The 23,842-nt window shown below is 37.7% G+C and overlaps 2 protein-coding genes across 3 annotated transcripts; both read right to left on the reverse strand.

Moving 5' to 3' along the window:
- Nucleotides 1–8,311: 8,311 nt before the first annotated feature.
- Nucleotides 8,312–13,692, reverse strand: LOC128472783 (gap junction alpha-4 protein-like). The gene is made up of 2 exons (XM_053454731.1): nt 13,569–13,692; nt 8,312–10,051 (listed from the first exon to the last, which is right to left on the reverse strand). The coding sequence occupies exon 2, from the start codon at nt 10,031–10,033 to the stop codon at nt 8,972–8,974; it is 1,062 nt and encodes a 353-aa protein (XP_053310706.1). The 5' UTR covers nt 10,034–10,051; nt 13,569–13,692; the 3' UTR covers nt 8,312–8,971.
- Nucleotides 13,693–19,845: 6,153 nt separating this feature from the next.
- LOC128472784 (gap junction alpha-4 protein-like) lies at nt 19,846–21,187 on the reverse strand. Of its 2 annotated transcripts, XM_053454734.1 has the most exons (2): nt 20,536–21,187; nt 19,846–20,472 (listed from the first exon to the last, which is right to left on the reverse strand). In XM_053454734.1, exons 1-2 carry the CDS (start codon nt 20,890–20,892, stop codon nt 19,897–19,899), a joined length of 933 nt encoding a protein of 310 aa, XP_053310709.1. In that variant the 5' UTR covers nt 20,893–21,187; the 3' UTR covers nt 19,846–19,896. The 2 variants fall into 2 exon arrangements, with proteins under 2 accessions (XP_053310709.1, XP_053310707.1); XM_053454732.1 differs by having other exon boundaries at nt 19,846–21,187.
- Between the last annotated feature and the right edge of the window lie 2,655 nt (nt 21,188–23,842).

Here is a 23,842-nt window from a genome sequence, read left to right on the forward strand (position 1 = left end):
CATTGACTGTGGCGGCGCAAGAGGACAATCTTTCCCTTGTTTTGCTGCAGGGAGTCTGAGGCCCCTTGGACATGTTACCCTAATCAACCAACATAGGCTGGTAGGAAAAGCATTGTGGCATTATATCTTACATCTTATAAACCTACTAACTATGTGTAGAATTAGAGAAAATAAGTGTTGGTAGACAATTTTTATTCCCAAGAGATGTTTTATGATCTGTAATTTACATTACCAAATACATAAATCTTTGTTGTACATATCTTAGATAAATTGGGTCTCTCTTCTGTCTTTCCCACGCTGCATCTTTTTGGTCACCCATTCAACTCGCCCCTTCTACCATGCGAATGCTGACACATCATCATCCATCATGGACAGTGGTTACTTTAATCTTTTGTAAACCCATTTTATCAATTTTTCAGAAAATCTCATTTATATCTTGAGGTCCATGAATACAAAATAATTTAACTTGTAATAATGTAAATAATGTAACTTTTTGTAGCCTATTTGTATTTAGAAAATAGCAACATCATCTGGTATTAAAGTACACATTTATGTACCAAAAAAAAAAAAAAAAGAAAAACAAACTAACCTTACAATTTGTCTGATTTCAGTCAGAAATAAGCATACCTATTTGGACAGACAGGCTGTTTGGGGACAAAGATGACACAGGCAAGCTGTTTGGAAACAAAGATGGCATAGATGAACTGTTTAGGGGCACAGATGGCACAGGCATGTTGTTTGGGGAAAAATATGTCATGGCATGTCCTCTGCATCCAGTCTGGGTGCTGGGCAGGTGCTGTGGATGTAATCTGGGTGCTGGGGCAGGTCTTATGTGTGCAATGTGGGTGCCAGGGCTGCCCCTTAGACTGTTCAAAGTGTGATCTTTGTCAGCTGATTTATACCTGCAAGGCTATGTTCGTGTGTTATTCAGTTGCTCTATACCCATAATGCTATGTTTCCATGTTATTTTCCCCTATACTTGAACTACATGGGGGAGGAAAGAAGATGTGTGGAAAAGCAAAGTAGGGAGCAAGTTGCTGTGGGCAACCGTGGATGCTGTTTTGCTTTTGCCCCGCATTAAAGACAGTCCTGGCGTAGCCGAATCCGCCACTTAAATGGGCAGCCGCGCGGCCGTTTAATGTACATTCAGGCTTACGAAAAATTACTGCAGTTTTTTCTTTAGTAATACTGCAGTTTTGTGGACATGAAAAACTGCAATACTGCACTTTTACTGCAGTATTACTGCACTTTTACGTCATTATATTGCAAACCTACAGTTGTACTTCAATGTACTGTAGCTTTATTGCATTTGTACTTCCTTACAAAAATAACTGCAGTAGAACTGCAGTACAGTGAAGTACAAATGCAGTAAAACTGCAGTAAATGTGCAATAATACTGCAGTAAAAGTGCAGTATTGCAGTTTTTTCACGTCCAAAAAACTGCAGTATTACTTCAGAAGAAAACTGCAGAAATTTTTCGTAAGGGCGGCCAGGGAGGCATTTGTCCCCTGGCCCAGCCCGCCCCTGCCTATGCACCCTGTATTAAAAATAAGACTTCATTTAAAATGTGTTGGTACCATGCCCAACATACCACTAGTGAGTACCTGGTAACAATACTAATTTTAGGGGAAAACACTTCAAAGTTATGGATAGTGAACCTAGTTAAGCTCCAATTTCTATTACTTTTCTATTGCCTTTTTTACCCTTCAACATTCTGTCATCAGCTACCTGAACAAAGTTGGATATCTAAACGTTGGATATCCCTGTTTTGTCTAGTGTGAATGCTAGGCACGGTTCCTTTCTCATCTGTTTTACTGTATTAAATCTACCCTGTTTCTAAACAGCATACCAATACGTATCAAGAACTATTTATCTCAAGAGAATTTTACTCTTTGATGTTCACCCTTCTTTGCTTACATTTAATATGCAGTTTTGCAGTGGCTTGTTGAAGATCTTCCATTTGGCTACAGACTCTAAAATATCCTTTCATCAGCGCATGAACGGTGCTAAATGATACGAGTTGTTTGCAGCGGGTTAACCATCCTCCCCTGTTTGTTCTCATCAAGCCTCATACAGTATTTTAATGCTTCCATCTGCGTGACCTTTCCCAGGACATAAATGGGAGAGGAACTTTATTTTGTCTGATTTTACTGGCTGTTTTCTTCCCCAGGGAATGTTCCCAACTAGAGGACCAAAAATATCCCAACAGTGCTCTGTGAACACCAGGAACATACAGCTGGTGTATAATGCATGTAGGCATTGAACTTGTACATTGAAATTTATAAAGGTAACACAGTAATGGCTTGAAATAAGTGTCATCTTGTACTTAGTATTGATAATGTCTTTATGGCATCTAATTGCATATCTCCCAACACTTGAGATATACAAAGAGGGACAGGGCTTTACCAATAATTTTATCTAACTCTGTGTCATTTAGCAGACGAATGTTTTAAGTAAATAAACTGTGTTATATTATTACATCAAAAGCAACTATTTAATTCAGCTTACCTGTGATATTACATTTTATTTAATTTTCTGAACTGTACCTGTTGTTGCATTTGAAAGACATTCTTTTACAAGAAAAACTTGCTTTTGCTGCCTAAAGTTTATTTATTTTTTTATGTGTGCTCATGACCAGTGGTATATTTAGATGGGGCACTGCCATTGATTGAACTACGCGGCAGCATCTCATCTTCCTCGTGCTGCACATCTCCTGTGGTGAGTGCCCAGAGCTGTGCCTCAAAAGGATATGCAACCTCATGTACACAATATTACATACTCCGACCTAGACTAACAAGTTGAGCAGTGGCATACCGGTAATGGCGATCACGCATTATGGTGATCTGTCCTTGGTAATGCGTAGAAGATTTTCATCAAAACAGTATATTTTGGAGTAGAATAAAGGAGTAGTAAAATCATAGAGCATGCTTCTAGTAGAGTTTAAGGTGTGGGACAAATATACTAAGCAATATGGTTATTTCACTGTAGAATTAATAACAGATAAACTGTGCAGACTAAAGAAATTATGGACCTCTCTGGAAAGAAACTGTTAACAGACATAACAACGAGAATTTTTAAAATGGCTTAAACGATTGGCAGACAGAGACCTGTAGGAAACAGCACTTCAGTTGTACAAACAGAGTGGTATCCAGGCTTCCCAGAAGCAAAGGCACTGGGTAAATACCAAAACGTCCTTATGTGACCTTTTCTTGTTTGTTTTTGGAACAGGTTCACAAGGCCTTCCATACACTTGTTATGAGTTGAACTGACCCCTTTCCTGTATGGATATTATTGATTTGTTTTTGGGTCTGTCTTTGCCAGATAAATCTTGACATTCATCTTCACACCTAAAGGACAGAGTACTCTTCCTCCCTGGCTCGATTGATAGTTCTTATCTGCTTAGTTTAGCTTCCCCTCTAGGAAAACAAGGAGGTACTTTTTTGCTTGTCTTGCACTTTAAAGGTTGATTGTGGAGCAAGGTAACTGCTGGGTAAGAGCCCAAATTGCTCTTTCTCCAAAAACAGGACCATCTTTCCAGTGACCTGGGAAATGGCAGATCTTTTGCTATGTGTTGGTTTTGGAAAGGCATGTTGTACAGTTTCCTCCAGCTGTCTAAGCATGAGAGGAAGTGCCAGACTGGGCCAGTTGATGAAGGTACTGTACAAGTACTTATGGCAATTGGAATTGTCGTTTATGCCAAAATATCTACCAGCTAAATATAAGAGCATTCAACTAACCTAAATATTAAGAGTTGAGCTCAGATGCAGTGCTAGCCCCCTAATCTGAAGATCAATCGCAGCCCCACTAATATGCTACAATTCCTGAGGCCTATAAGACAAGCCCTTCCCCTGGTCTAGTTCAATTAACTATAGTTATTCAACTATACTATACAATCGTGGAAGGTGTTTCTACACCTCTTGTAAAATTCTATTTGTTGGTTTCCAGTGTAATCGGGGCATTAAAAATGATTGGAAGCGGCACCAGACCATACAAAAAAATTTGTAAAACAAATAATTTAGTAAGCTTGGCATTATAAAATAAATAGGAGAAGAAGCATGCTAGATAAACCCAATATTTCACATTTGCTGTTAACTGTTAAACAAAGTCGTAGCACTGTCATAAATAAAGCTCTCAAGACTGTGGCCTGCAGATCAAATGTTCCACTTGTGTTTTTCTTTAAAGGTTAGTTAACACCTAAAAACTGGGCTATATTTGAACTGCTGTAAAAAAAAAATTCCTCAAATGTTTACCAGCTAACTATAAAAATGTCTCTTGATTTACATTACATAAACCTCTCAAACTTAAAAGGGAAGTCTCATGGAGAAAGAAAAAAATCTCCTTGAGCATAAAATACAGTGTTTTGTACAGTAATATAGTTTACCATAGGTAACAATTTGGTTTTAGCTAATTTTGTAACAACTCATTTCTTTATCTGCAGACCTGGAGGCTGGCATTGTTCTCAGTCATTTGATATTTTGGCCACTTTCCCCGTTCAAACACCACTCGGTGCTGAATCCTTAGAACACTGCTAATGATGCCCGTATGTCCATAGACTTTCATTAGTCAGGGTGTCCGGCTGGGTGATTAACAATGATCCATTTTATTGTTTGCGATAGGTTGTATGATAAGTAGTGTTTGTGTAATAGGGTAATTGGGTTAAGATAACAGAGCTTGAACACACACACAGTGTTGAAAATGTCTTTTAATCTGAAACAAAAATGGCAAGGGCCCCCTTTTACATGTGTGAAAGCAAGAAGTGTGAGTGTGTGTGGGTTCTCTAGTGCTCATATATTCCATAAGACCTGCAAAGTAATAGGCACATGTATGTTCACGTTAAGTTGAAATGTCCACATGTATGTTTTATGAAAAATGAAACATAACATCTATGAAGTGAAGCAGGAGCAATTTATACACATCCCAATGAAGACAGGCTCAAGGCAAGTGTGTGTTAGTGTATGTTAGATTGTGTGTGAATGTATGTGCTAATTGGCAGGGAGGGACACTTGGCTTTACTTTTCCCCAAGGCCAGAAGGTGCCAGCCCTCTCCCAGTATGACCACGTGGAGCCAAAAAGTATATGAGTTTTTATTTATTTTTTATTTTGTGTGTGCAATATTTTATTGACTTAAGGGTTCGAGCACAATGAGGGCATACTGTAGGGAGACAACATCTTGATAATATGTATAGCAAATAACCTGCTGGCAGTTGAAGGTGGAAGACAAAATGGACAATGGTTACAATATGGTCTTAATTTTGAGCTCCTTAGCGTTTTATTTGATTAAAATAGCTTTAAACGTTTCTGCTTATTATGAAAAACAGCTCTATACTGCTTTTTCAATTTTTTTTAACATTCTCTGTAGCATCAAAACATATACAAATTAACAAGTTTGTATAAACAAGAAGAGGTTGACAAATTCAATACCTGTCAATGTCCCAATGCTGTATATGCAGACTTGATTTTATTTTTTCTCTATGTATTAATTAACATGAGGCTAAGAAGCCCTTTCCGTTTTGGCATTCCTTAACGTTCCTGATCCCAATGAAGGCCTTGAGGTTACCTATTAAGGCCCCTGTTTTAAAAAAAAAAAAACAAGTTGGCACAACAATTGGATCTGCTAAGTGTGAAAGGGTGAACAGGTTCAGAGTACCAAGGTGCCTCAACATTCTTTTCTACTTTTCCCATCATCTACAATGACAGTATTGCAGATCTTGCTCTCCTATCTACTTTTTTTTTATTTAACTATAATAGTGATTGTGAATGCTTTGGTAAGATGCCATATCTCTGCCTCTTTAATCTTTAAGATTTTGGGAAACTTCCTCCCATAATGGAAAGGTAAGCATCTGGATACAAAAATACAAGCAAAATGAAGCCCCATAATTAGTTAGCATTTCATCATATAATATATATTTTTGCCACTGAGTAGATACATGCATGAAGCCTCTAAAATGGTAAACTTTTAAATGTAATTATATTTTTTTTCAGATTAAGATATCCAGTATTGGTTTTGGCTACTGGTCTAGTTTGAGTCCTGTTAGGAGAAACCAGTGGTATAGCAGACAAAGGTTAAACTAATACGTTATGGCGTGAAACTCTCACTTTCAGACATTGCATTGGAGCAACTGCGAGGCAGGAAGCAGAAGGAAAGAAATGTTAAGAGAGAAAGCAGGCACCCTCTGGCCAAGGTAAATACTCTGTGCTAAGGTAGAAAAACAAGTAACACTGCCTGCACCGGTGCTGCTTATGTAGGGGGCAGTTTATGTTTTCCATTAAAACTGTTGATTAAGGGGGGATTTCAGGCCACTCGGCTACTAGGTCGATAATACAGAGCTTGGCTGTACTTTGGGATTTTTGCTGCAAACATTACCTGAAAGGTTACAGATGGTCCCCAGAGTTACATCACATTGTGGTTAGCAAAAGGTTGAAATGATGTTAAACCTGATTCTTTGTTAGGATTAAATAATATAAATAAGGTTTTGTTCCTGATCTAACATCATATACATCAACATCTCAGGTGTCCTCTTTAAGATAGCTTTGTTGGGTCGGTGGTTGGAAGAGGGGCTGGGGTGAGACCACTAACCTACCTTACCTGTTTGGCCACCAAGAATACTTGAATATACATTCTTTTTTAGGGGGATGACCGGGACACTAACCTGCCCCTTTAAAGAGAGATTTACTACAGTCTGACAAAATAAGTTATTAAACAGGTGACTTGCCACTAGGGGGCTGAGTAGCAGGAGTAACCACTCAGTAGCTCACCTTGTGGCTTTTAATATCAGCTTCCTTGATGTTCTTCAAACTTATTTATGATCTAACAGATCATTATGAGAGAAACACTGGACACAAACCTTCAGTAAAATAAACTTGTCCATAGAGCGAATTGTATACTTAATTCACATTTTATTAATAAAACAAGTTGTTTAACTGCAATGGGATCCTAAGGGGGTCGGTATTCATATGTACATTGGCCTCATCCTATAGCATTATGATACCCACCTGGGACTTGGCCTTTCTCAGCAGGGTCTCTGGTTTAGGGTTTATTTGCTGTTCTTGATTAAAGTCTGATCCGTAACTCAATCTTTCAGTGAATCATTTAGTTATTTTTTAATGTTGCTAAGCAGGTTTACATGATCCAGTGCAGATACCACAGGACACTTTGTATTTATTTACCGTAAGTAAATATGTTTTAAAACTGTGTGTTGGGCAATAGGGATTGGCAATGAAGACCAAAATTTAAAACATTTCAAATAAAGCAAACACAAAAGTCATCATTTATGTTATCACGTTAAACATTTATATAAGTGATGATATAGCGGTTTCTCTCAATTTTCAAGTAAATTGCTAGGTTTGGTTTTACTGTGTATTTCCTTATAGGTGAAGGACGTACATTCATACAAACATTACTAAAATACCATACATCCAGGAAATGGATGAATGAACACAGAGTGTGATATCTCTTGTTTGAGATGTGTGTGTTTGTTTCTTATGTAATTAACCAGTGAGCCGAGCTGTACCGCACAATGCTTCTAGTCCCTCTTTGAGTATGCTGGCACAGAACTTTCTTATCATACTCCATAGCCACCTGTATGTTTCATACCTCCAACATCAAATGGCCAAAGAGGGATGTGTGGTTAGAAGTGTTGTTAGGGGACAGTGCTTTACACAAACATTTTAGCTCACTGTGACCTCTAAACATTTTTTTTCCTAACCGAGTAAGGCATTAAGAAGATTAATGTATTTTATTTACACTATTTAATTATATATTCTGCTGTTTCTATGCACATTCTTGTAACCTTTATGAACACAGATATATGCTTATATTCACCAAAAAGGTTGGAGGGGCAAAAGAGGACCAATTGGCACAGATGATATTTGGAACACCTGCTCATTTCATGATAACTCTGCCCACCTGTCTTTACATACACAGACCTGTGGGATAGCATGACTCCAGGCATCGATCTCCCTGCTCTGCTCGGCAACCAAGGCATACCTTTTACATACCTTCTTGTATAGATGAATATAGGAGGTCAGGATGGACACGTGAGAGGTGGAGAAGTCTCTAAAGTTTTTTTAGTCATGCTACCTCTACAAAGCTTGTGTGGTGCTTTTAATTTGCTATGGTTCAAGACACATTATTTGTACTGAAAATGTTTTTTTTTTTTTTTTTTTTTTTACATGAGATGCTAGTTTCTAATTAGAACAGTTTCCATCTTAAAAAATAAATAAAAAACACAAATGCCAATATGAAGATGACAAGGAGTTCAGTGTCTGTACTGATGATATGAGACAGTGTAGTGTTTCATGAATTTCACAGTTTTCACTATATTCATTTTAAAATAACAGTATTTAATAAATATAGTAAGGAAGCTAACACGTTGCAACTGACCTAGTTATTTTTTGTCATCACAAAAAATTCAGGCTATCCCCTATATATAACAACCATTTTACTTGTTCATTATTTATTTAAAGAGTAAACCCTTGTGGAGTCACAGATGCATCCTGTCAGTACTACCTTTCAACATAACCATACCAATATGATTCTCAGCTAGGACTAAAAAAAATGTCATTATTCCATACAGCATTTTGTACTAAAGTGCACCAATGTTATAGGTGTTAGATTGAAATCCAGATTTCACAGTTAAACCAGCTACACATTCTTGTAAAACCTTAAATGAGTCCAAATAACAGTTTTATTTGGTGCATTACAAGGTTTGTAACCCTTTTAAATAACTTGTCATCAGTCTTGCTGTTCATTGTTTTTGCGCTGCTATTATTCTACAATCTTCACATCTTGCACAGCCTGTTATTTAAACTCACAGGAAGCAGAAAGCTTATCTTTGTTTTGCAGTCTCAACCACCAAAGCCTTTAAGTGACTTGAAAGTATAGAACTGCCCAGCCATAAAGCCAGTCTGCCAGCTTGGTATTTCACACCAAGGTTGAAGGAAAATTAAACAAGCAATCCCCAAACATGCTTTAAACATACTGTTTCTTGGATGCAGAGCTACTTGCCCTGCTAGGATGCTTCTGGGATGCAGGATTTGGTTCGGGAGATATAGGGGTGAAGGCACTGTGGTTGTAATGTCCTATGTGTGTCTGATTTGCATCACTCATGTTCAGGTGATTCTCAGTTTTATAATTTGCCCAATTCTGCTCATTTGACATCTTGTATGGCGGGTATGTATTGTTTTCTGTTGATGGAAGGTAGAGATAGGACTTGTCTTGGAAAGGTGTAACAGATTTTTCTGGCGATTTCCCTGGGTATATATCTTCATCCTTGGGATACCTGTTGGTGGATATGTAGGGAGAGTACTTCTTTATGGTGTGTAGCATACTCTTACAGACCAGATGTATGAGTTCCAGTATGTTAAGTAAAAGAGAGATGAGAGATACCACAAGCATGAAAAGGATGAATATGGTTTTCTCCATGGGTCGAGACACAAAGCAGTCTACCTTATGAGGGCATGGGTCCCTCTGACACACATAGATTGCAGGCATCACAAAACCATAGAGATGCCACTGGCCTATAAGAAAGCCAGCTTCAAAGATGCTCTTTAAGATTACACTAATAGTGTAGGTGCACATCAGGGCTCCTCTGATCTTTACTCTCCCATCTTCTTGAATGCATATTTTTAGTCGCTTTTTCTCTATGACAGCAAGGGCATGGTCCACGTCTTGATCTTTCTCATCCAGGGCCCTTAACTCATTCTCCTTTTGTTTCAGCTTTTCCTCTTTTCTGGAAAGGTAGATAACGTGTCCCAGGTAGAATAAGGTAGGGGTGCTCACAAAGAGGAACTGCAGTACCCAGTAGCGGACATGTGAGATGGGGAATGCCTTGTCATAGCACACATTTGTGCAGCCAGGCTGTTCTGTATTACAGGTAAAATCTGACTGCTCATCACCCCAAACTGATTCCCCTGCCAGACCTAGTATCAGTATTCGGAAGATAAAAAGTACCATGAGCCATATCTTGCCGATGGCTGTTGAATGCTCCTGCACTTGGTCCAAAAGCCTTTCAAGAAACTCCCAGTCTCCCATGATGAAGGGATATGCTTCCTATGAAACAGAGCAAAGTAAATTAATGGAATTTTAAATATATAGCTAATAAAACGGTACATGCAAATAACATTCTTGTTCAATTCTGTCAGCACATATGCTGCATATCTATCAAAAATGAATACCGTAAACATACTTGTTCTGCATTTTATCTGAACGTAGAAAAGGAGAGTTGTGATTGACCGTGGGAGTTGCTGATTTGAGAAACAGCATTTTTCACAACTCGCCTTCTGTTTCATTCCCCCTCAACCTCCTAATAGTTTGCAGATGTAGAGCCTCTTGTCTCTTTCTATATCACGATGTCTTAATGTGTGTTAAATGTTTTGTACATTTTTTTTTATATTGTCAGTTCTAATATTATCGTTAAAAGCTCACTCCATCTATCATATACACTTCAATGCATATGATAGCTGCGTGGTCCATTTAAATTTTAATGTGGTTCCCACTTGCAAATGCATAGGTTATTGTGTAAAATGCCCCCATATGTTTTTGCCCTTTCACCAGCCCCACCTTCTCATCTCGTGTTTGACCAAACATCTCCAAGAATGTGATATAATTAACAATGCTGGCACAGCGAACGTGGAGGTCTGTTCAGACATGCAGATCTCTGCATAGAACGTGCTTCAATTGATTTTAATGGGATAGCTTTCCTGCCACTGACTGGCAAGAATCACCGGACCACAGAGAAGGGCGGCAGCTGCAGAGTTGCAGTTGCTACCTCAGTTGAGGGAGATTTTTTTCATTTTTGAAAATGCATATTAAAAAAACTTTTGTTAGTATGGCTGTCCCCTGTATCTTATACAAAAAATGTCTTTAAGTCAACACTTCATGAGCACTAGTTTTTATGCAGAGCAAACACAAAAATTAAACGTGTAACTGATCAGCAAACTCCCAGTCTGACAAGACAGCTTAATACAGCTCCCCATAATATTTACAGATTTCTCACCGTCAGACTTCTTAAAATTAAGTTTTTAGATGTTGGCATGATTGGAACACATTTGTGAAAACACTGTTAGAGTGATCTATACAAGTTCATGGTGGATCGAGATGATCATCTCTCCAACTAAAGAACAATTCTAATTACAGTATCACATTTAAGGGAAACATAAAAGGTGGTATAGGAAATAAGTAATATAACTGTTGTGGCATTTGCAGTTAATAAATGTTTGCCAAAATATTGCTAATAGAGGAAGCAGATAATATAAACAGGACATAATAATTTTATGAAACCAAGCACAACTGTAAACAGATGACTGGTTTCCATTAAAGAACCTAAAATGCTTAAAATATTTATATGATAACAGGTATTTTTTACTTTAGTTATTTATGACTCAATTTATTAAGAAACGTTGCATATTTTAATTGATAATCAGAAGTTATTTTTTTTCTACCCTGATTTTTTTTGTAAAATAGCCTGTAAATATATAAAGCCTAAATTTTACAAGGAACACATTTCAGATAGATTAAAACAATGTCTTAAAGAAAGTAAAATATTATACATGTCACCAATAACCTCTCCCCTTTAATCTTTACAGGTCAAGGAAACTTTAAAACATTTATTATAGGCGCACGCTCGAAAAAGTATTATGTTCTAGGCAATAATGAAACATATGAGTAACCATAGAAAGTAATGATGCTGAGGCATGGATGCTGAGATGGGAGTAAGGATTGATAGTCTGTTCTCCAATGTAATGCCCTTCCTTCTTTCAACGATTTAATCCATTATTTGTTTTTACACGTATTCTTCTATATTACATTCAGTTGTTCTTTTATTTCAGGTTACCCATTGTCTTAAATTTTGTTTTGCGTCTGTCCGTCAATATTTTTTGTTATCTCCATTGTCCATGCTCACAGGTGTTCATAGAAAAAGCTGTTCAAAAAACTCTTTCGATTCCAGCACATTTGAAGGTTTACATAAATGAAAACATGTGATCATGAACCTGGGACTCCTATATTCGATTAATTTAATCAGGACAATTCCGAGAAATGCTTATTGTGGTGTTACCATCCTGCGGAAATTGCATCCCTGAATTGCAAAAAAACTTGAAAAATCAGACACATGTTGAACTTCCTAAACTTTTCCTAACTGAAATTGAACTGAGTAAGGTTTATGTTAAATCTAGCAGTACATCAGGTTTTAATCAGAAGCTGCAATAACCAGATCTTGTCTTTTCCTCCTAATGTACCATCAAATTAAATCTTGATTTGTGGTGCCCTCTAACATAATACAAATGCTTGACTATTTTTGTTATGTTATTAAAAATAGTTACATATTAATGGCCTAATATTACCAGTTACAGTTTTTGATTTTTAGGATAAATACATAATTTGGTTTTTAGCATAGCCAGATATAAGGAAGATCTCTGGAATGTCTCTTATTTTTCAAATGCTGATAGAAATTTTGAATAGCATTGTATTCAAGTATTCAGAATAGCAATATAGCTAAAATCCATATAAAGAGAGAACAATTTCTCACCTTTGTACATCTCCCGTTGGGTTTAACAATTAATCCTGTAGACTAACTGTAGCTAGATGAAAATCTATGCATTTTAGCAAAGGTTGCTGGAGAAGCTCCCCAGTCGGCTCTTCATACTTAATGTGAAGAGGTTTTCCACCCCGCAACAGTTTTTAGTGAATAAATCCCAAGGAGTTCAGAACAAGTTCACCAACTTTAACTTCTGTTTTTCCCAGTTACTGTAAATTTCCAGGACCCATTATGCCCCCGAGCCGCATTCAAAATACTTGTTAGTATTAGGTTTAACCTCTAACTGCTATTCCTTTTTTTGAGAAACGACATAAAGAATTAGTAAGCTATATAAAGCCCAAATATCCCAGTTCACATGGGCTGGAATCTATTTATGCTCTTATACCCTGGAGTCAGTGTTCACCACTCCCTGTATATTTCTCGTTAAGTTCCAGTTATTCATTTTCTCTTGGCTAGTTTTGCACTTTGCTAAAAAATCACTAGAATTGCTGTGTTGTATTCTTATACAGTTGTGACACTGTGTGTGCTATGTATATAAACCCCTCCACAATTCTACAATATAGTAAAAGTAATGCAGTCACCATAGCAACCAATGGACTTTTCCTACTGCTCCGCTTGCTACACTTTGCTCCAGCTTTTACATGATCTCTCAAATTCTTAATCATAAAAAAAAGCCAGTCTTAGTTGGGCTATGGTGTAAAAAGACATGAATGCCGACAAAGGATAATGGGAATTGCAGTCAATCAAAAGCTGGAGAGTCCTGCATTGGCTTCCTACACTCTAAATGAGATTATGTCAGCGACATCACTCTCTCTTTCCCTATACAATGCAGTGCTCAGCAAACTTCCTTCATCTCCAGCAATTCCAACAACACTTACACAACCAATGTATCATTGTAGATTTATATGTCCGATGCACATAAATGATTAATCTATAAACTGTAGTTTATACATTAACATTTTGAATTATAACCTGCTTTGTCTAAAAATGCCTGTAGAATGGTTTGCACAATATGTTATCCTTCATACATACCTGTGATGCTTAGAGAAGACTAATTTTTTGCAAATCCTTCTACTTTTACATGCCAATAAAAAGGATTAGGGTTAGCAGTGGTGCCAGTATCCCAGGCTAAAGCCATGAACTGAGTGATGCCAAGAAGTATGTGATAAGGGAGGCAGCCAGACGATGCCCTGTCCCTTTTCAAAGTATCCCACGGGTGAAGAGGAAACATGGGGCGGTCTAGGGGAGGTGCAGGATATTGATGGTGTGCTTGACAGAAAGGAGAGTGTTTTTTCCTTTTTTGGGGGGGGGGGGGTGGGGGGGGGGTAGGCGGCGAATAAATGACTTTTAACATGTTTATTGCCAAACAGCATAGTAGTTTGTAATAGTTCAAACATTTGTGCGTAATATTGCGTACAAAAAGTATAATAAATGAAGGTATAAAACTGCATACAAGGGGCTCAATGTGATCACCTGTCCAAACTTTAATTGCTGTTAAACAGTGTTTGAAAACACCAGCCTGCAACCCCTTGCTTAGACTGTATATCATAGGACAATATTACCGTTTTTCTTTTCTAAGTTTTCTAACTTCTTGGCTAAGTTTTTGTTCATGTGGATGAAAAATCTATTAAATACATACTTGTCAAAGGTTTGGGCCCATTTTAAGAGTAGAGATCAATAAAATAAGGCATATGATATATGAGAAGATAGCTTATACATTCAGTAAACTATGTATTTTGGCCGGGTAACCATGGCAGATCTCCCCAACTAGCGCACTAGTAGCAGCACAGTGATCCACCTTCCAGGTTTCCATATGCAGTGGTGCAGTGGTGATACTCTAATCATGGCCAAAAATGTACCTAGGGAATAAAGCTGATTTATTTTTGTCATGTTAATTTAAATATTGTCATTTTTCCTCATAATCCTCTTTCGCATTGTATTATGCATTATTTAAGCTTCAACCTTTTACTCACTACTCCTTAACCCCGTCATCCTTTAGTGTACCTGTTAAAACTTTAAGTCCCTCATCTGCCGTACCTTAACTCTGTTCTCACTTACTGTCCCTCATCTAACATTGTCTTACCTAGGAAAACTCTTTTAAATACCCATCATAAAATGATGTATTTTAGCAGGGAGCCTCCCTGGGACAGACCCCCGGATCTCCATTGCTGTCTTGCTCCTTGTTGGCTCTTACATTCCACTTGCACCATCGTTCTCTGTGAAACAGTACTATGATGTGACCTGACAAAACATCTTAGATATGGCAATAGCAGTGGCTGCTGGTGGGTAATTCCAATGGGGGTTCACAATATATACATTTTAAAAATTAAATGTACATTTACGACTTAATGTACAGGTTAAAATACATTTCCCCTAAATTAACCCTAAACACCCCAATAACCATAACTGCCCCTAAATATCCCATTAACTATAACTGCCCCTAAATTTACCCTAAACACCCCATTAACCATAACTGCGCCTTAATTAACCCTAAACACCCCATCAACTATAACTGCCCCTAAATTTACCCTAAACACCCCATCAACCCTAAAGGATTGCAGTCAGTCACTGGGAGGGCGGGGAGTGTGTTGGCTGGGAGCTGATGGCTGGGAGCTTCTCCCCTGATCTCACAGCTTTTACTGTGCAAAACAGGGTTCAATTAGCAAGCACGGCATCATTGAGCCAAGTAGGGTCTTTCTTCCTATCGCACGTGCGATAGGCAGACTACATTAGGCGACTGGAGGCTTCATGGCACGTGAACCCCAAAGAGCAAAGGGGAAAAAAATTGCAAAATTCATCAAAAATCCATTTTAATCTAATTTAAATTAAAATGGATTGTTTGATGAATTTAGCAATTTTGCGCTTGGGGGTTCACGTGCGCATGTGCTCCTATGGAGGAGCCTCCAATAGGGGAATATTACCAGGGAGATAAAGTAAGGAAGTGCAGCCCTGGGTAAAGCATGCTAAGTAGGCTGTTCTGGCTTCAAGGATCTTCCTTATAATAGCCCCATTGAGCACTGGCACATTGGGCAGTCTGTTAAAATACTGGGTAATTTGCACCCTGTTGTGCAACACCCTAGTAGGTGTATTGCCAGCATATGACCGTTTTGACCTTTTTTTTTTTTTTTTTTTTTTTTTTTTTTTTACATATTGTTTAAACATCTTAAGGAAGGAACCCAAATTCACGTTTTTGTTGCCCCTTTTTAAGTGACACCCTAGTGCTAAGCCGGAATGTGCTTCTACATGCCTATCAAATAAGAGGTAGCCAAGTTCATGTATTTTTCCCACCAGTGAAATAATACCGCATTCTAGTCAGGCTTCCCTTATGGTGAAGCACAGGCAAGATTCTCACAATTGTTCTCAATATTGCATTCTATGACAAAGGAAGTATGACTAGACATTATACATTTTGTCTCTTTGAGATACTATTGAATATAAAACAATATGAAACCTATCTTTAATAAACTGTAAAATAAACATGACTTGTAAGTAGATAGGAGATAACTAAATTTAGCAGGAAAGAAACTATACTTTGAAATAAGAAAGGGAGAAAGGCAAGCTTCACATACATTTAATGGTTAAATCAAATTGAGAGTGAAACAGATAAAAGGGTCAGAGTATAATATCACTGGGTAGGTATGATGACTAAATGACTCTATATATTAGAGAATAAGCTTTCATGTTGTGTAACCCCCCCCCCAATAAAACTATAAATAAAATATAATGGTAAATGTGAGCTCATTTTGGCTGCTGAATTGCATTATCATAAAAATCAATCCAATCTCAATTTATTAATTCAGCTATTTTAAAAATAAAAAAAAAACTCAAATAGAAAAAAAAAACACATTCCACAATTTTTCACATTCCAAATTTGTTCCAGTGTCCAGGGAAATCTGTACCTCCTCTAGATCCCCACACATTGCAACAAGACACGCCAAACACAGCAGTGGAAGCAGAAGTAAGATCTCTGTGTTCCACACTGAACCGACAGACAGATGGTGTCGGTGGAAGCAGGTTGCTTGGGATCCTGTAGTAGCTGCAACCAGAGCTGGCCCTAGGGTTTCTAAGGCCCTAGGCAAACTATTATTCTGATGCCCCCCTCCTGCACTTCTACATGTACTTGTTTTTCCAACAAAGCAAAGAACCTAAGCCTATATAAACCAGTGTCCCTTTTGTTACTCCACTAACTCTGAGAGCATCTTAAGTACCGAAATAAAAACAACTTGAAAAATCTCTGGTTTCCTTCCAAAAACTAGCTGAATAATGAAAAAGTTTCATCGATGTTCTTTCAATGTATGGTAAAAAAGAAGCTGCTCTAGTTGCTCTTTTTCTGCAGACTTACATACATTGAGTATAGTCAAGAGAATAAAAATACTTCTGACAAAGTATTACTATTTAAAGCAAAGGGATGGGTGACCATATTTTATTTCTGCCATTCAGGGACACGCTATGAATCGCATGAGATCACACACGCAGGTATAAATATATATATATATAAAACATTTTCAAAAGATGGTCAGCACTCCAGGTCTTTAAATTGACAATTTCATTTTATTCAAATGACTTGACTTTGAATAAAATGAAATTGTCAATTTAAAGACCTGGAGTGCTGACCATCTTTTGAAAATGTTTTGTATGAAAACTGCTGGTTACTAGCACCGGGCTTGGAATATTTGGAATGGTGTGCAATGGACTCTGTGAGTAAATATATAAATATATATATATATATATATAATTACACACACATGCGTTAGACATGCATTTGTAACCACCTAATATGTACTTATCTCTTTGAAGTAAAGACTGTGATTGAAATATTTCAAAATAACAGCTGAACTGGCAGTTATTTTTCATTCCTTAATATTAGCCCCTGCTGCCGATATATATTAATATTAGCCCCTGCTAACAATACATTTTATATTGAAAAAAATTGGGCCCTATGCAAGCATTTCCTTGGGCCCCGCTCCACGCTCCCTAGCATGCAATCACTCCCCCACTCCCGCACCAAAAACATTTTTGCTACACTGAATCAGAATCAGATATAAAAATCCTGTATTTGCAGGTATACAATAATAATCTATGGAAACATAGCATTGCAGGTATAGATCAACATAATAACACACAATCCCAGCATTGCAGGTATAAATCAACTGGAAATCACATGTAAACTCAGCACTGCAGGTATTGATCAACTGAATAAGACATACAAACCCTGTATTTAATGTTATATATATATATATATATATATATATATATATATATATATATATATATATATATATAAATACTGTATGGAAAAATAGCATTGCAGGTATAGATAAAACCCCCTAAATTACAGGCATAGCTCACAGGTTGCACACCCGAACGCCAGCCCTAGCATCCACACTGCCCACATAGAATCTGACCAGCAAACAAATTACACGCGTAGGACCTGCCATCTTTGTCCCAAAACAGCCCAGCCTGCGCCAACTTGTTCCCCAAACAGCCCGGCCTGTGCCATCTTTGTCCCATAAACACCCTGCCTGTGCCATCTTTTCCATTCCACAAATCAATTATATATCTATGATACAAACACTTTTACAGTCACTCACCAATTCACACTTTTATTCACATAATTAATTCACACAATCATTTATTCTCTCACTCATTCACACAAATCATGTACACATACTCATTAATGCATTCTCACAAATTAATACAATTCATCCACATATTAATGCATTCATACTCTCACTCATTCACACAATTCATCCATACATCAATTCATCCATTCTCTCACTCATGCTCACTCTTTATTTTAATATTCTTAGTACCCCCTTCTGACTGTCTACTCCCTCTTCCTCCCCACTATCTACCCCTTCATCCCTTCTCACTATTCACACATTCACACATTAATTCATACTGTCACTCATTCACAAAATGCATCCACACATCAATTCATCCATTCTCTCACTCATGCTCACTCTTTATTTTAATATTCTCACCCCCTTCTGGCTGTCTACTCCCTCTTCCTCCCCACTATCTACCCCTTCATCCCTTCTCACTATCAACCCCCTCTCCCTCCCTTCTCAATATGTACCCCTCTCCTCCCCTTCTCACTATCTATTCCCCCCCTTCTCATTATCTACCCTCTTCTCCCGCTGTATTTCCTCCTTACCTTGCAGACGTCCTGCAGTGGGAGTGTGAGGCCTCTGTCTCGCTGCTCACTGCTGAGTGCCTGAATATGACATGATATTCAGACACTCAGCATGAAATGCCGGCACTGCGACCAAGCTAGAGGCCTCGCAGAGGAGACTGGGGGGCGCCGAGCAGAACCTTATTCTTGAGCGACCGCTTGGCGCCCCTTTCTCTCCTCCGTGTAAAAAAATGCATTTTATATTGCCTATTGCATTGTCCTGGATTGAGGCCCGTTGCAGGCAATGCAGGGCCTGTGGTCACCCTAGGACAGAGATATGTAGATAATGACAGCAGAAAAAAAACAAACTTTTGGCCTAAAATGTTGTACCACTGCCTTTTTTGATAGCGATTTTACTTAAGTTTTATGCACATCTACTTTCCTTTCTGTAAATGTGGAAAACATGGGAGCATGGAATGCTTTAGTGTACATGAAGAAAATATGTTCAGCAACATTCCCATAATACTGAAGATAAAATAACAAAACGCTCCCTTTACATAGAGCACTACACTACACTATACGGTAATCTTAATATTTTACCTGGGAGTGGTAGGGCTTTAACTTTTGTTTCTTTTTTGTTCACCGTTTAAACAATTTTTTCAAAGACATTTTAATCAATCCCGCTAGGGTCTTTGTATATATCTCTTCCCCCTGATGATATCATGGTGATTTTTTTTAAAAAAAAAAATTCAGATTGTCTTTTTCAGGAAGAAACTTTGTTCCCCAATCTTCTTACTCTAAACTCACTCTGTGCTACTCTGCACCCCTGCTTTATTGATCACATCATGTATGATCAGATCTAGGGGTTTCCTCAAAAAGGGTTTAACAGACATTTTCTGAGGGACACATATATATATAGCACATCATACGGCTGTACGGCACTACGGAATATGATGGTGCTATATAAAACAATATATAGTAATAATAACAATAATATTGTTCTGGATATTCAATAGTATAAAAAGTAAATAACATACCAGATTTGGTCTGAGAGAAATCCGTACATCCACTGTGATCTTCAATTTCAATATAATTATTGAGGCAGACTCATCGCCATTACGTGAATAAATCAGTTCCTTGTTATGCAATTAGTAGGTAAAGTTATTGTTTAAGTGGGAGCAATATGAAATGTCATACACAGCTATTGCAGGTTGTGGAGTTGTTCCCTGAGGCAATATGTTTGTTTTAAACATATTGTTTTTTGGATGAGGAGCAGCTTGATTGATCAGATATATATAAAGAGCTTTTGTGAAGTTCAACGCTCAAAGCCAATTGCTTTTCAGTATTGTAATTGGTCCAGTTTTGCTCGTTTGTCATTTTGTAAGCTGGGCATGGAGGGTGATCATTTTCAATTGGAAAGTACAGACAGGGTTTTTCCTGGGTAGGAGCACTTGGTGGATTATTAGTTGCATCCGGGAACATACTGACTTCATTAGTATACCTTTTTGAGCAACATGCCTTTATTCTCTGGAAAATCCTTTGACCAAGTAGAAGAGCCAACTCCAGTAAACTGAGTGCCAGGGAAAGAACAGACACCACTAGCATAAAAATAATAAAAATTGTTTTCTCCATAGGTCTGGATACAAAGCAGTCTACTGTGTGTTTACATGGATGCCTTTTGCACTCATAGACTGGAGGCATCACAAAGCCATAGAGGTACCACTGACCCAACAGGAAAGCCGCTTCAAGAATGCTTTTGAAAATTATGCTGGCTGCATAGGTATAAATTAAGGATCCCTTAATCTTTACACACCCATCCTCCTGAATGCAATATTTGAGACGTTTCTTCTCTAGGGCAGCTAAAGCATGTTCCACATGCTGAACTTTGCCCTCCAGAGACCTTAGTTCATTCTCTACCTGCCTCAGTTTTTCCACTTTCTGAGATAGGTAGAGCACATGTCCAAGATAAAGCAGAGTGGGAGTACTGACGAAGAGGAACTGTAGTACCCAATATCGGACATGGGAGATGGGGAAGGCCTCGTCATAACAGACGTTGGGGCAGCCAGGCTGTTTAGTGTTGCAGACGAAATCGGATTGCTCATCTCCCCATACAGATTCCATTGCCAGACTCAAGATCAAGAGGCGAAAGATAAATAGCACCATAAGCCACACTTTACCAACTGGTGTTGAATGCTCTTGTACTTGGTCCAACAACTTTTCAAGGAAGCTCCAGTCTCCCATGTTGTCTTGATGCGGTTATCTGCAATTCAGAACCACAAAGGTGAAATGCTAGTGCTGCTTATTCCTTCATAATTGTGTGTTCAGTACGGATAAAATCTGCTTCTCCTCCAGCTGACTTGAATCAGGCATTCAGTTAGACGTCAGATGTTAGTATAAGTCAGTCCCACCCTTCATACTGCAGTCTACAGATGCAAGCTAGTGTTAATGTCTGGTATATGTTAGCATGGCTTGTGTTAAGCTTTTGGCTTCGCTTGGTAACACTGAAAAGGGCCGTATAACTTCAGATATTTAAAGCTCGTATATACAATGTAGGGATAGGACAGTGGAAATGAAAATGGGAAAAGAAATACTGAAGCTTAAAGAGATACTCCAGTGTCTTGGGGAGCCCCTAAACAAGCAATGCTTATGAAAATATTTTGCAAATACTTTCATTGTCCAAATTGGATAAAATAATATTTAGTTTAGAGAGAAGCTGCAGTTTCCTGCTCTACCTGTGTCATGATGTGCTGCCCCATTGATTGGCTGCTTGAAGCATCTAATCAATGGCAGGAAATCACTCCCATTGAAAACAGCATATTGCTTACCGATAACACAATATTCTAATGGGTAATGTATACTCACACTTCAGCTTTGAAATATAAAACTTCATGTCTGGATGAAGCTTTGGTCTTGCCACACCCCCAACAAAAGTGCCCTGGTTTGGGCACCTGAAATGCTGGGGTATGATGCAAGCAATATCACCAGTTCAACAAAATACATGGCTAAAGACTGGTTTATAATACCTTTAGTATTTCTTAATCTTAACATTCTGATACATGGTAAATAGTGAGCAGATAGTAGAATCATTTATTTGGTTGCTATGGAGATTGCATCACTTTGCCCAAGAACTGCATTCCTAAGAATCTACTTAGCAGGTTTTTTTCAATAGTTTTTGCAGATGAGTAAAATATTTTTGAAAGAAAAGGTAACTTTAACATATTTTATCATTTTTATAGTAAATTAGATGATATGAAAAAAATAATGGTATCTAAAGAAAGCCCTTTAAAAAAATATATATGTACTACGAGAAAGAAACAGTATTGCCATTAAGGGGTTAAGAGGGACAGTCCCGTTTGGGACCCAAATGCCTGCATCCCTCTTTCCTCCTCTGATGTGCCTCTTTTCTATGAATTCAGATTGTTTTCTGGTTATAAGCATACAGTGTTCTACAGCCATAAAAGTCACTATAATGTGTATAGAAACAGCAGGAATATTGGTTTATCACTAAATTATGTAAATAAAATACATTATCCTTATAAATGCCATAATTAGTTACATAAGTAGCTATCAACAGGTAACAAATTCCTATAAAAAGTATCATTTACGCCATATTCTCTTACCACAAACCTAAAACAAATATGTTTATTTGCGGGAGTAATTGTTTACTTATTTTGTCTATATCCTTGAATCAACTTATGGTGCAGTACATTTAAAATTACATATTTAAGGTCCCTGAGCATAGATATGACGAGGCCCAAACTAAGTAAATGCTTAAACACAGGTGCCATAAATCCTGCAGTTAAGAACAATTACAGATTAGATGAAAATCAATGAGGGAAGACGTAAAACAGAAGACTGATACCTTTTGTAGTAGGCAAAGTGACAGTTCTCTTTTTTTTTTTTATGTTGCTTTGTTTTTCATGAGTCAGTTCTAAAACCTGAATAAATACATCATATCCTTCCTGAGAGGGGGTTCTGTGATTTCTGGCTAGGAAAACATATACAAGTCCCAATTCTTATCATGTCCTCCACAACAAAGCATTTTTACCCAGATTTTCTTAAAAAAAATAAAAAATTAAATTTATGCATCACACAATTTTTGGTCATGATATGCAAAGTTATATGTAAATAGGAACAATCTGAGATGGTTTTAGTGCTGTTTACAATGCACCCTTATTTCTCTGCATAAAACCCATATACCCTGGCATCCAACAGGTTAATTTGTGAACTACTGCCTCCCACAATAAAGTTGTAAGAAGCGCTGTGTAAATTGTTGGCGCTATATAAATTAAGATAATAATAATCCCAGAGGATTTAAGGCACTGGCCTTAAAATGCAATGTCTATGTTTTGAAATTAAAGAGGGGAAGAACAGCAAACTTTATCCCACTATATGATCATTTTTTGTTTTTGCCTAAACATTATTTTACATTGTTCTCTTTTTGCTTTGCTCTTCAAGAACCGCTTTCCTATTTTTCTTCTACACCACTTTAAGTAGTAACATGGCTGGTGGCCACACAGTGGGTGACTAAGTGCTGTATAAGTCTATATCAGGCTCTGTGTTTGTCAGAGGGTTTAATTCTGCTTCCATGGAGAAGATATAATCCAGAGGTGCCCAGGAATAATACAAAGAGCCAGCAGATATGCAATTTAACCCACGCTCTGCTGAACAAGAAAGTTCAGTATGCTGTGATTTAACTTTTCATAGAGTAGTGTTATTCAAATCATATTATGCGTTGGGGGGAAAAAAAAAAGTAATCTCTTTTTGTGCGTATAGGCATTTGGAGCTTCACAGTGCTCTGCATACCATCACCATGATGGACCACAGGGCAGAAGGGTAAACTCACAGTGGGTTGTTTTCAATAATTGATGTCACATATAAACATATACCAATGTAGAGATAGTGGAACAGCACTCCAATATTTCTGGTGCTCGAACTGGACTCCACCAGCGCCCCAAAATATCACAAATAAAGTTGCTCAACACTCCAGTAGTTAAGTGAGGTGTATTTAATTCAGCAACAAGGGCAATGTTTTGACCTTACGGTCTTAATCGAGCCATATAAGCATATGACAACAAAAAATCCTGTTCTGCTTTTGGTAATGACAGAATTAGGGCCATTCCACCACTTTAGCAACTTTGCAACAGTGATCTTTTATAACCTTCTTCAAAGGGTTAAAGCACAAAATGCA

Source organism: Spea bombifrons, chromosome 2, assembly GCF_027358695.1.
Source record: "Spea bombifrons isolate aSpeBom1 chromosome 2, aSpeBom1.2.pri, whole genome shotgun sequence".
Lineage (NCBI taxonomy): Eukaryota > Metazoa > Chordata > Amphibia > Anura > Pelobatidae > Spea > Spea bombifrons.

Excerpts from the sequence above, each read along its gene's own strand:
- LOC128472783 (XM_053454731.1), bottom strand. The coding sequence starts at position 10,033 with ATGGGAGACTGGGAGTTTCTTGAAAGGCTTTTGGACCAAGTGCAGGAG.
- LOC128472784 (XM_053454732.1), bottom strand. The coding sequence starts at position 20,892 with ATGGGAGACTGGAGCTTCCTTGAAAAGTTGTTGGACCAAGTACAAGAG.